At 43.7% G+C, this 14,344-nt stretch overlaps 1 protein-coding gene across 6 annotated transcripts in view; it reads right to left on the minus strand.

Moving 5' to 3' along the window:
* gnao1a (guanine nucleotide binding protein (G protein), alpha activating activity polypeptide O, a) overlaps positions 1–14,344 on the minus strand; it is a 78,216-nt gene that overhangs the window by 50,496 nt on the left and 13,376 nt on the right. For all 6 annotated transcript variants that reach the window (XR_012928712.1, XR_012928711.1, XR_012928710.1 and 3 more), the window contains exon 3: positions 9,419–9,560. Coding sequence is in view for 2 of the 6 variants with exons in the window: in XM_076042746.1 (XP_075898861.1) it covers positions 9,419–9,560 (142 nt within the window). In the remaining 4 variants the exon portion in view is untranslated. The remainder of the gene's footprint in view (positions 1–9,418; positions 9,561–14,344) is intronic.

Below are 14,344 nucleotides of genomic sequence, written 5' to 3' on the forward strand. Positions count from 1 at the left end.
TTCCAAAGAGCTTACTGGCTTCAGGGGTCACGAGATGCTGGAGAGGATCCCAGTCTACAGTCGCTGTGTGCCAGTCTGACATGGGGGTCAGGTGCGCACACACTGACCGACACATGCACACATTCACACCTACTGGCAACACACGGAGGCCACTTTGCCAAAGCGGCGTGTATTTGGACTGTGGGGGAAGCGGCAGGGAATCTGCCAAATGTGCACGTTTAGTTTCTGGTCGGTCCCTCCGACCATCAGGTGCTACTGAGGTTGGTCAGGGTTGTCTACCGTAGGACGCTGCCACTGGGCTGGGCATCCTGATAAAAACATGTTTAAGTGGGTGTTTTTGTTTAAAGGAGCCAGCGTACACAGACACATTTTTCTAAATGTTTCCTATCGTGTTGTGTTTTTATATATCACTGTGATTTTTGTATAAATGCTGTGGTCCTAAATGAACTTAACACCGAAACCTAAAGACAGCTGTTTGTCTTTTGTTAACATGTGTCTAAATCAGTGTTTCTCAACTGGTGGGTTGCCACCCAAAAGTGGGTGGCGGAGCTGTTTGGATTGGGGTTGCACCCTTTTTCTTTATCAATATATTTATAGAGAAAATGTTGGTCATTTATAACGCAGGACACACAATTAAACAATTACAATAATTCATTTACTAGACATGACAGAAAGCGGGCTCGCGTTTTGATTTTTGTGGAATAAATTTGGACCGCAACTTCATGGTAAGGAACAAAATGTGGGTCCTGAGACTCCACCAGTTGAGAACCACTGGTCTAAATTATTATTATTTTTTTTTTTAATGGTGAGACGTACATGGCAATAAAATAAATCTCAAACCTGCTCTGCTCTTATTTATCTCTCTCTCTCACACACACACACAAACCCTTTGTTTCAGGTACGGGATGGTGTCCCCCCCCCCCCCCTCTGTTGCTAGGATACGCTGCTTCATCTCTCTGCTCTGCATCTCACTTTCGTGAGGCCGACTCTTTACCTCCATCTTCTCTTCTTTGCCTTATGCTATATTTATCTCTGTCTCTCCACGTGCACTTACCTCATACACGCGCGCACGCACACAGCTTGAGCTGGAGTGTGTGGTAATTAGCCAGCTGCGGCAAATCTACAGATGAAAATGACCTCTCGCCATCAGGAAGGTAAGGCAGTGAAGCGTCTCTGCGGATCGAGCCCAGCAGATGCCTTCGACGGGGGCCGAAGCCCATTGATTTTCAATGCGTTTGACGGCGCGATCGGAAAGGGACCGCGCCGATACCGCGGATAGCCGAGAGGGAGTGCGGCTGAAACCGGAATTGACAGAAGGGGGCGGAACGGAGGGTTTGGGGAGAAGCGCGAGCAGATGAAAGCGGTGGGGGAAACATGGAGCGACGGCTCATTAGGGGGGGAGGAAAAGTCTGCGAGACAATGATATGAGGGATGCGGAGATGAGGAGGGATAGGTGGAGGGCGGAGAGCGGGGGAGGGCCTCGGACGAGGAGGAATGGAGGGCCGGAAATCAAAGGGAGAGCGGCAGTGCAGGTAAGCGGCCGACTGGAGGACTTCAATAGCGTGCAGACGCGCGCGCACACACACACTCGGGCTGCAACACGGAAGTGCACAAAAACTTCAAACGACTGTGTCTGTGTAATGACCTTCTCAACCTGGCTGGAATTAATCTGTAATGTCTTCCCCTCTCTTTTTACACACGCACACGCACACACACACACACACACACACACACACACACACACACACACACACACACACACACACACACACACACACACACACACACACGCGCACGCGCACACGCACAGACATACACACAAAGTGGATGCTGCAATTTAAAATGTCCAGTGTGTAAAATCTGGCTTGATTTATGATTTTTCTTTTGGTAAAAGCTTAATACGCTGCCCATAGACACGTTAACAGAAGTGTACAATCGCAGAACAATAAAAGTCATTTGGCCTTTCTACCCTAAGAACAGTTCTCATACAGTATGTATAAGAATATACATAAAGCAACAAGGCTCTCATTCCTAGTTAGCTGCCAATTTGCGCCGCTATTTTTTTCTAGAAGCCCGCATGACAGCGACTCTAATTATGAAATGCGCAGTCAGGTGGGCTTCCCTTAAAATTTTATGGACCAAAGTACAACATGGTTTACGCTCTTCCTCAACGACTCAGCGCCGCGGTGATCCCCACCCCGCACCCGTTTAGCTCGGCTCAAGTCTTTTCAAAAATTAATGTTCTTCCGCAAGAAAGCAGCAGTCGTTTTCCCATCTCCCTTTACGGATAAATTGGGTCACACAACAATGCGGGAATTCAGATAGGGGCAATAAGTTCTGGGGATATTTTCAGCACCGCAAGGCATCGGATTTGAATTTTATAATTCAGCTGCAAACGACGGGGCCCCTCCGCCTCCAGGGTGGCTGGGTGGTGGATAACGCGGTGCGCGTGCACGAGCCGTGGATACACAAAATCTAGTGAGCTGGTTTCTGGAGTCTATAGTGTTTATTCGCAATAATAACAAAAATTGCCAGATCAAAAATGATCTGAACACCAGAAATGGTGTTGCAGAGTCAGGGGCAGCGTCCTCGACGAGAGCGTTTGGCTGAGAAGCCTTCTGAGTGACACAATCACTGCCAGTGTTTTCCCTCACTGACTAATTTCAAAGTAATCTGAACTGACGCTCTCAATTTGAATGAAATAGAGTCATATTTTGCATTTTGACAGGTGACACTATCAGGAATCAGAACAAATACAATGCAGTGAGGTGATTTTATTTGGGAAAATGTCTTTCCTTCCTTCCTTTCCTTCTTTCTTCCTTCCTTACTTCCTTTCTTTACTTTCATTCTTCCTTCCTCCTTCCTTTCTTTGCTTCTTTTCTTTCTTTCCTTCCTTCCTTTCTTAATTTCTTTCTTTCCTTCCTTCCTTCCTTTTTCTTTATTTTCTTCCTTTCTTCCAGGAGGTAGGAAAGAACCCTTAGACAGATTTCTGACGTTGACTAGCGGTTTTAATACGACCCAAGGTGATAAACAACGTTTGGCTTTTCGCACCTCGTAGTTGATGCAAATCTTCAAATGCCCTCAAAAACTGCCAACATCTCAAAAGGAACCGGGACGGGACACGAAGCGGGCACATGTGCGCGCTGCTTGTTTATTCTCTAACGAGCAGTGGGAGCACTCGAATCAGCGGGGCGTTGTTCGTGTGTGCGCGCGCACGTGCACGTCCGCACACTCGCCCGTGAGGACAGCGGGCTGGTTTCCACAACAACAGGCATCAACCCGTCTGCCCTCACTACGCCCCCCCCCCCTCCCCCCGCCCCACTCCAAACCTACTCATACCTTTATGCCGCTCATCCCACTGTTCCTCATCGTTCCCTACGCTCCCCGTAAAGAGTCCATTGAGACGCAAAGTGTTTTTCTCATGTCAGCCCCGGCGCGCCGCAGTCTAGCAGCAGCTGCGTCCTTCATTTCCTCCGCTGCGCCGCTCGCTGAGGCTTTCTATTGTGTGTTAAGAGGCAACACTGTGACAAGAGAGACAAGGGATTCGTCCCAACCAACTATCAGCTCTCTCTCTCTGTTTCGGGACAGGGTAATTGGAGAAATCCAATTTAAAATAATGGCGGGTAAAGAAATGCATTTTATTATTGACGGAGGGAACGTAAAGCAGGCGTCTCTGGCTGCCAGTGGCTTCAGTGCTGACAACCTGCCTTCAAAATCTGTCTTCAGAGTTATTTCCAGTGGGCAGGTCTGCCGATGTTGAACAAATAAGGTAAAATAAACCTATCGTGGTACACGAGGGAATTTTCATCACACCGCTCGCTGTGCAGACACAATGAGGCAATTAGCGGTCGAGAATTAGAAACCAGGGACCAACGTACATATTGGCTTTTACTCAGGAAAGAAAGGAACTCTGGCTACTACATTAGACTTGTATGAACATTACATAACCATACTCGAGTACTCCGTGTAGTTTGTATCCTGTCTCCACTTATTGTTCACAATGGTAAATGGACTGCACTTATATAGCGCTTTTTCCAGCACCTACACGGTACCCCAAAGCGCTTTACAAAGGCCTCGTGCCTTAAATTCTAGTTGAAGGTGTGACTTTTTTTTTTTTTTTAGAATTTTTTTTTTTTTCCTTTTTGATGTTGCTTACTCTATTTAGTTGTATTTTATCTTTTAGATATATTGTTGCCATTCATGTTGTCTATTTTATCTTAGTTTAAGTACTTTTTGAAATGTTACTCTCATGGTTATATGCCCAATAAGCACTTCGAGATCATTTGTCTGATGTAAAGCGCAGTATAAATAAAGTTCATTCTTATTATTTATTATTATGACTGGTACGACTCTCTATCTTGCCATGGTGTCCACAGAGTTTTCAGTATTTATTTAGACAATACATTTAAATGAAATTAATATATGATTCATAAAACAAGAGAAAGGTAGTGCTCTTGAAAGGGTGACATTTTTATAAGAAAAAGAACTGGAAAAGTTGAACTTAGTGCAGTGGTTCTCAAACTTTCTCTGTCACGCCCCACCTTGGAGGAAGAAAATTTTTCATGCCCCCCTAGAGGCCCCAAATTTGACGTGGCTGTGTCTTGAGGGATCCCGATGAACCTGGAAGTGGCCCCATGTCTCTCTAGGACAAAGTTGACTTTTGACCCCATGGCATTCGCATGGCATTAGGGCAGTGGTTCCCAAACTTTCTCTGTCACGCCCCACCTGTGTACCTGAGCAGCATTTTTCATAGCTACAACCTACTGAACACTTTTTGTTAATTGTTCCGCCGTGGAAAAAGTTCCGACGTGAAATCATCAGTTCCCCCGGGCGTCCCATCTCCCTCCCACCCAGTGTTTCGCACACCCCCAGACGTGACTCTATGCCCCCCAGGGGGGCTTAAAGCATTAACTATAACATCAGGTGTATGTTTCCATTATGACACACACACTTGTCTTTTTCTGTCACGTCAGATTAATAGCAGCAGATTGTTAGCCATGCAAAATACAAGCACGTAATGAAGAGGTGAATTCAATATGAACACAACATGTTGCGGTCGGAACTGTTGCTGCGGCCAAACTCCCATCAAGTCTGCAAAGACTCGACTGAAAGCTGCTCAAAGCGAGCAGCTTCATCCCCGCGGAAGTCAGAGTGAAAACTGTCTTGTGCAGCAGTCACAACGCGCAGTCTATTTCAGGCCCGCTATCACTGAGTGAGTGTATGCTATGTGAGTGTGTGTCAAGCCGCCCTTGGACATGGGCTCGCGGAATGTGTTGAGAGCGAGGCAAAACAATGGGTTGCCACAGCAACCGTTTGAGGCTGGGAAAACACACAGGGGCCAAACGTACTGTAAGTGAAAACGACGGGGGTGTGGGTGGGGGGGGGGGTGTTGGATGGATCACATTAGCGTTCAATTCATCAATCTTTTAATGGGCATGGGGTGGAAAGAAAATGCACTTATTGGATGTGTAAATGTTTCCCCCCATTCTGGATCTGCGCCATTGATCCATTATGTATCAGTCCGCTTGGGACTCGGAGCCAGATCCCCCAAAAAATAGACAGTGCCTCAAATCTTCTGCTCCACTTTAGCATCGTATTCAAAAAGGTTTTTACCCTAATGATATGCCGGCATAAACTCGTCCACAAAAAAATAAATCAATGAAGAAGTAACTTAAGAAAGTACCCGGGAGATTCTTAATGCAAAACGTCGCAAAGGCATGTGTCCGTTTATCCCCCCCCCGACCTCCTAACCGAGTCTTCATCCATTCCGTGTCTTTCAATTGCAAATTTCAATATACAAACACCCGGTGCGCACATCACTTGCACCCCACCATGTCACAGACCCGTATTAACAAACGCGCCCGCTGCCGTGCTCTTGGATGGCCTCTATGGCAACAATACCCATCTTACCTCAGGCCCTTCCTTTCACCTCCGAATCGAAATCCAACACTGAGATAAATTTAACTCCGAAGCACGCAAACACGCACTGATAAACACATATTATATCTCGATCAATAGATGTGTTGATATTTCAACCCTGTGCTCTGGTATCAATAGCTTCATTGAGATTAAAATAAACTGTGCCTTTGGATAAGGTTAAGGCCCATAACACGTGCCCCTCTCTCTCTCTCTCTCTCAGTGTGTGTGTGTGTGTGTGTGTGTGTGCAAAAAGAACGAAAAAATCAAGAAAGGAAGGCACACAAAAAAATCATGAGGACAAAAATTAGGAACTGAATTTAGATGTTTTGTGTGCATATAGTTGGAGTGGATGTGGCGTATCGATGCTGTTACAGTTTACAGGGTCTATTTACAGGGTTCATCGATCCCCGGCGGAAGACCATGTCATCCATTTGAGGCTCCCTTTCAAGCCCTCACATTAAAAGCACGCCACAAAATGGCAAAACACACTCGTGCGCGCACGAATATAATGTCCTCAATTACGATAAATTTGAGGTCTTTACACATAAAGGGCCAGAGACGGGTTAGTCTTACATAATGCAGTCTTCATTGTCCTTGTATCTCACATTAATCTCTCCCCATTGTAAACCGACACTCACATGTGGATTAGACTTGTAATCCTCAATTAGCGTATTATATACTAAACTTGTGTGCTTTAGTACTGAGAGGATTTAGAGGCTGGGCTAACGGAGACTGGCATGAAGGAATGTTGGCATGGGCATGATTGGCTATGCCGCTAGTTTTTTGCATCGGCCTCAAAATCAAAGCTGGCTTAGGCAGTTTTGTTTTTTGTTTTTTTGTTGTTGTTGTTGTTTTTTTTTTTTTAAATGAAGGCTGACATTTACTGCCCGCTGTGAAGTTGAGGGCGCTAACAAATATAAGTGAAAAAAATGACGTAGTCTCTGAATTTCTTCCACAGCTGAAAAAACAGCACAACTATTGAAAACAAGTTAGACCACACCCCTCACCCCCACCCTGCAACATGTGATTCAGCCAGCAGTATGGCTTAATTGTTAGTAGGGAGGTTGGGGAGCTGTTTGCCTATCAGCCATTCACACATTGTTAAAGTTAATAATCCATGTGGTGGTAAATCAACTGACTCGTGTGACAAACACACATTGTTTTCTATGAATTGATGATGAGCGCCTTCAATGACTTATTTTCGTATGGAGTGGACATTGTTCAAATGTTCTTACTGACAGCTAGACCGAACAATCTGACCATTTCAAAGGTTAATATAATGTTTTTACAAAAAGGAAAATGCTAATTCATCAGCTCAGTATGACTTCAGTCAGACATTTTCTTTTTTCTTTAGGCCTATCATCATTCAGGCGCATTAATCACTGTGGTCAGTCACAGTGAGCAGCTCTCGTTTGAGCCGGCTTTTTGTGGTGTTTCGTGAGTGGAGAGGCAATACTTCACAGTGACACCGGGGTGTTTGGCAGCTGAAATGAGCTGCCAACAGCTTCAAATGCAATCGCGCAAGCTCTCTCATGTTCGCAGCCCTTAACGGCCGGAAACGCAGCTCGCATCCTCTGCCAAATGCCTTGGCATCAGCCGAAGCTGCCACGACCCAAGTTCGGATGTGCTATGCCGGTAATGTCCGTGTGGCACTGTGGCATTGTCACAGATCCCCGGAGTCCCTCCTTCAATCCGCGTCATAGCTTTGGCTAAAGTGCAAGAAACAACTCCAGGTGTCATTTCAGTCTATCTGTAGACCTATTATTATGAAAGTCTAGTTCTCACATTGTTGAGTCACTACTATGTTTAGTGACTGGGGTCTTTAACGTGTAATAGGCACTTTCAAGTACGGTGCAGCACCAGGTGATGCCCATCAAAACGTTGGTCCTCATCTTTTTCTGTGTTCCAATTCCATAAATATGTACCCACATTTCTGAGGACATTAGGTTTTGCGAGGCTTACACCAAGGCTGCAGCAAGGTACTGCTCACTGATTTTACAATAGTATAGGGTGTTGATTATTCTTATATCAATAGTTTATGCATCATTACTCTCACATTTGGAGAAATGGATGTAGAATTTGTGAAATGAAAGGAGGTATACAAATAAAAACTAAAAATGTGTGTTGTTTCCACATGTACCTTTCTAATCATTAACTCGTATTTGGCAATGTTCTTTGCAAATGACCTACTTGTTGCTGATACTGCTGGCTAGTATCTGGCACCACTACAGAGATGAGGTCCTACCTCTGATATCCCACCTCCAGCTGACAGGATGACATATGCCCTGCTACTGGATCTCCCCCACAGCTGCACCCATCTGAATTCACAGCTCAGCTATGCTAACCTCATCAACAGTGGGGATATTAACTAGGAAAATCCGAATGCTCTCCACACATGAACTACAAATTCTAAAAGCAAGTTGCTATGACCACGATTAAAGCAGATTGAGACTCCTTTGGAAAGAGCCAGCCAGTATTTTTAAAGTTTTGCAATGTTAGTGTCAGCCTGTAACTGGAACGCCCACTTTTACAAAGACATTTGCTCTCCAGCGAGAAGCTTCCAGCTGCGGTGCACTGTGATACATAAAGGCCGTGAGCACAGACTCAAACTAATGCACCGCGGTTGACGGCATCCTTCTACAATAACGATGATCGCCTCCCGGAAACGATCCCTTCCCCCGTCGATGTAATATGATCACTTTATATTTAATTTCGAGAGGTCAAAGCAAGGACCTGAAGCTGGTCGAGTTCAATGTCCTGGACTTGGTTGAAGACTTTAACTGTGCAACTGGTGGCCTGTCCAGCAGCTATATGTATATATATATATGTATATATATATATATGTATATATATATATATATATATATATATATATATATATATATATATATATATGTATATATATATGTATATATATATATATGTATACATATATATATATATATATATATATATATATATGTATACATATATATATATATGTATACATATATATATATATATATACATATATATATATATGTATACATATATATATATATATATATACATATATATATATATGTATACATATATATATATATATACATATATATATATATACATATATATATATATATATATATATATATATATATATATACATATATATATATATATGTATATATGTATATATATATATATATATATATATATACATATATATATATATGTATATATGTATATATATATATATATATATGTATGTATATATATATATATATATATATGTATATATGTATATATATATATATATATATATATATATATATATATATATATATATATATATATATATATTGTGTGGGGACTCAATTCTGATCTTCTTTAAACCTCAGGGACAAGAGCAGTCGTCACACTTTGAAAGTCTTAAGTCTATCCAGCCCTTTGGTGTCATTGTTCCGTGTTACAACCTAAAGATCTAGCACGCCAGTGGTACATGAGGGTGGTGGGTGCTGACCTTCCGTTCTTTGTCTCCGTACTCCAGGCCCAGGGTATCCATGGCGCGCACGATTGCAGCCAAGGACTGGATGGTGTTGCTGTAAACAACAGGCTTGTACTGCTTTACATCATCGCCGGAGAAACCGTCCTCATGGATGATCCTGGACACAAAGGAAGGTATCGCGTCAAGTCAGCAGATAAAACAGATACACAAGAAAAATGGAAAACAGCAGTGAAACTCAGGGTCAGACGAGATGTAATGAATGAATGTATTACAAGGAAACCGTAAAAGAACAAAGGTTTGTGACTAGGGTGATTAATTGTGGCCAAAGGAAGCTGACGACAAAACACAAAAGAGAGCCAGCACCAGGAAGCTCCATAACCAGTAGGCTGATGTGACATTTAGGCCTACAGAGGCTGCGGTGGCAGCTCATACTGCTCTTTTAAATGTCATGGCGTCTTCCGCTGCAGCTAACACACAGCCGAGACGACAGACAGGCTCGAAGAAAGACACGGCAAAGCTGGGCCGACAGAGCGGCTGAGAGAGAGCGAGGGAGAGCGGGAGACTGAACAGATGGACAAATCGGTCCGAGTCAAATAGACGACAAAGGGAGAGAGGGAGAGAGAGAGAGAGAGAGACAGACAGACAGGAACAGCAGGCGGAACGGCAACCAACAAGTGGCTGATGCAGGGAGACAGATACAGGTTGGGACGACGCAGCGGGAGACGTTCTCAGGAGGACAGGAGTTGTGCAAACCTGAGGAGAGCGAGTTCCCCTCGCGGAATGTCGTGGGGCAAAGGAGCAAAGCCAGCAGGCAACACAATCGTAACAAGGTTCATTGCCTCGTTAGCACTACTGTTGTAAAATGCATTGGTATTGTCTCATTAGAGAAAGGACAATTTCTCTCGCAAAGGTTGCAGGGATGATCGGTCGACATTTGCATTCAGTTCAGTGTTGGACGTGAACTCAAAGTCTGTGAATTCACCACATATATTTACTATGTATCTGTTATTAGCCAATTAATGAAGCTTCTTCTTGAATAGACTTCTGTGCTAAAGTGCCTTTTTCATAGAGCAAAGATTGAATTAAGAATACAAAATTGGATGTTAAACTGTAAATGGTGCACTTCCGGTTTATTTTAGGTCAGGGGTGTCAGCATGTGAATTGTTGGTCTTGATGAGGTGAACAAGTGGGTTTTTGTTCCATCCCTCAACCACCTTCCTGGTGGCCACAGGGGATGTTTTTTGTGTTCACAGAGCGTTCATTCTCATTTCTCAAAGTTTTCACCAGTTTTAACACACACACACACACACACACACACACACACACACACACACACACAAGCAGCAATAAGGAGTTAGATCTACATCTCTGGTCTACATCGTCGACATCTTCCATCCAGCTTTCCAAAGCAGCGCTGTTTATGTGAAAACTAATGAGGCCATTCCTTCCTCATATGGAGCCAGTCCCAGCTGTCATAGGGCCAAGGCGGGGTTACACACTGGAATATATCACAAGTTCATCGCAGGGCCACATTGAAAGACGAACAGCCATTCACACTCACACCTGTGGGAAATGAAGAGTTCCAATTTGCAGAGGAAGACATATATGACCAATTGGGAAGTGCTGCTAGCTGCTGTTGAGTTAAAGCCTCCGAAGACATAGTGGCGACGACTCCAACCCTGACAACCGTTAACGTGCATCTTCTCAATGATGGTCCAGGAAAGTGCCGTTACATGTACCAATCCACATAACATATTCATTAACATGTTCAAAAGTGTAATGCAGGACTTTGACGTCCGTTATTTCAATAACACACTTGAAAAAATGAGGTAAGTGGCCTGAGGAGGGGAGATAGAAGGTGGGAAAGAATATAGAGAAAGGAAGGGGGAGTGAGAGAGAGAGAGAGAGAGAGAGAGAGAGAGAGAGAGAGAGAGACCATGTTTATGTTGTATGAGTCTGAGTGTTTGTGCTGTTGAGGACAGCCCAAGTCCCGGTCAGTGTTATTTTCCAGATGATTCAGTTGGCCTGCCAGTCCCTTTATAAATACACCAGGCTACTGTTTACATCAGGCGGCCAAGTCTCGGGGCTCCAACCTGACAGAGTCTCAAAGTTCTGGAGGCAATATAAAATGGGTGGAGGACAAAGACCTCTGGCGGAAGCGAGGGTGCACGAACCGACTTAAGTTGTCGGTGGGCTTCGTCGTCTCCCACTTCATGCAGGCGAGAGAGAAAAAGAAAGGAATGTGCAACAGTCACTGGTTGCACTTTCTGAAACACAATGGCTGTTCTACCATCATTTTAGCATGTGATAGATCCACGAGTTCCCCCAGAGATGAAAATAACTCTCCCATATGACCTTCAAGTAAAAGTGTACACTGAGGCGACTCGCAGCTGAGGGTGAATTCTTTCAAGCGAAATGGCCCAGGAGAATCGGTACAGGAGAGAGTGAGACACAGAAAGAAAATCACTCTGTCGCTAAAACAAACAAAGCGCAACTAAAATAACACAAAACAAGACATCCAAGTTCATCAAACTTATTAAAGTGCACTTCTCCTCAGTGTGCGTTGCTGTCGGGCTGGCTGGCCTGCTGATGTGAGTGGTCAGGCATGAGGACCTTTCTCATTACCCACTCGGCAAGCCCTTCTGTCAGCAAAGACGGAGCCAGTGCGTGTTCCTGCGAGGATGTCTGCGCACGTGCACGCGCGCGCTCGCACCTGGCCCCTGGCACAGTTTTTGCTCGGTGACCTGATGCACAGTTTAGTTTCACACCGAGTCCCAACAGATGAACGCAGGGACGGACATATGGGCAATTTAACACTGACATTGTTCCGCAATATCATCACGTCGGTTGCCGCTTTGTGAGCTACGTGGCCGGTGTCGCCACACTGGCAATGAGTCGTTCATTTTTAAAGGTCCAGTGTGTAAAATTTGGCCTGATTTATGATTTTTAATTGGTAAAAAGCTTCACATACAGCCCATAAATACATGAAAAAAGCAGTACAAAAATGAAAGTAATTGGTTTTCCTACCATTAGAACGGTTCTTATTTATATAAAAAGAATATACATTGAGCAAAGCGCGTTTCATATTAACGCTCGCGTCCTCAAATAAACCAACCAAGAAGAAGGTGGACGAGCTATCCGGGTTTGGGTGCGCAGGCGGTAGTTTACTGGCAAGTTAGGGAGAGGGAAGGTGCGAGGGTGAGCGCTGCACTGTAAAATGTTACCACTTGATGTCGCTGTTTTTTCTCAAAATCTCCAAACATTACACATTCAACCTTTAAATAAAAGCCATCGTGTCTAGTCATTTTTCAGCCGTGCAAAGTTTGGACCACATCTTTGTGGTACAAACACCGCCACTGCAATCTTAAGGAGACTTTACCTTAAATACCTGGCGTTCTAAAAAATTTTTACACACTGGACCTTTTTTTAATAACAAAACTTTGCTTGTTTTTTTATTTTCTATTTAGAAGCTTTCTCCTGCACGTGGGTGTTTCCTGGAGCCTATCATCCCAGTTTATTTGCAGGACCATATAGAAAGACAAAGACAAACACTACACTACTCGCACTCACACACTCAAACAAAGGGACAATTTAGACTTCCCAAATTTCCCTGGCATGCATGTTTTTTGGACGCAGACACCAAACAGAAATGCCCCCAAACCTCTTCCTTCATTTATCAAACAATAATGGACTGGGTTTTTATTATCTTTAACAATTGATTTAGCCCAAAAACGAGACAAAAGAAACATTTCAATGCTTATTTACACCGCTTTTTTTCCCCCCTAGCTAATAAAAAGCAAAGACAACACAGCTATGGATGGCTTAAAAGACACACACAACTCAGCAGGCTTGCGTATGTTTCAATCGCGGCTAACCATAGTGATGTCTGTTTTCGAGTGTACACGAGTGCAGAACAAGGTTGCTTCACTGCTGTGCAGGTGCCGACCAGTGACTCACAAAACAAACATAGCCTCATATCAGACCACCCGACCACCTCGACACCAGGACGACCGATCTTTACTTCTGTCCCATCAAGCTGCCGGCAACAGGCAACGTGGGTTCGCCTGCCTTCTTTAGTCAGCGGGCTTTCTGATTGGTTGCTATGTACTTGACCAACCTTGCAACAACCAATTAGAAAGTCAGTTTAAATTATGTCAAAGTTCCTGCTGTGCGATCGCTGACAGTGCGAGAAGATTTCTAAGTCGGAGTGACATGTGGTATTAAGAGAGATTCCCAGTAATATAATATAATATAATAATATACCAGAGTAATGTGTGGTTTTCTCTTCTCCTTTTGGTGGTGCAACCAAAGCTAGACATCAACCAAAGTTAGGCAATTTCTTTCACAACATCTCAGTATCGCTCGCCTGGAGCCACATTTGCTTGTGACAGGAAGCCAGAATGTGTGTGTGTGTGTGTGTGTGTGTGTGTGTGTGTGTGTGTGTGTGTGTACGCGCAATGGTAAAGGGATATCATAATCCGCAGTTCCTGCTGAAGCATAGAAGTGGCGTCTCCCACGTGAAGGTCACTCTGTGTCTCCTACGTTAGACTTCCAAACAGAAAGATGCTTGCCATCCTCATTTGATCTAACCCGGTGTCACACACTCTGTGCTGACGTCAAACTAGGGATGTGAATCTTTGGGAGAGTCAATTCGATTCAGATTCTTGAGGCCACGATTTGATCCAAAAATTGATTCTTGATTCAGACAATTCTCAATTTAAAAAGATCAATGCAGAGCATAGTCTGTTAATAATTGGGCAAATGATGGCATCAAAAGAGAACACAGTTTATATAACGTGATTTTGACATATTAAAGCTATTTCAACTGAATATAATGATGACAAAACTACCGCTGCCAAACGTAAGACAAAAAGTAATTTATTTATTTATGCTTAGGCTGGACAAGAAATAATGTTGTGACATAAATAAATTATAAAAATA

Source organism: Nelusetta ayraudi, unplaced genomic scaffold (assembly GCF_046127955.1).
Source record: "Nelusetta ayraudi isolate G7.1 ecotype Tasmania unplaced genomic scaffold, CSIRO-AGI_Nayr_v1 ptg000071l, whole genome shotgun sequence".
Classification (NCBI taxonomy): domain Eukaryota; kingdom Metazoa; phylum Chordata; class Actinopteri; order Tetraodontiformes; family Monacanthidae; genus Nelusetta; species Nelusetta ayraudi.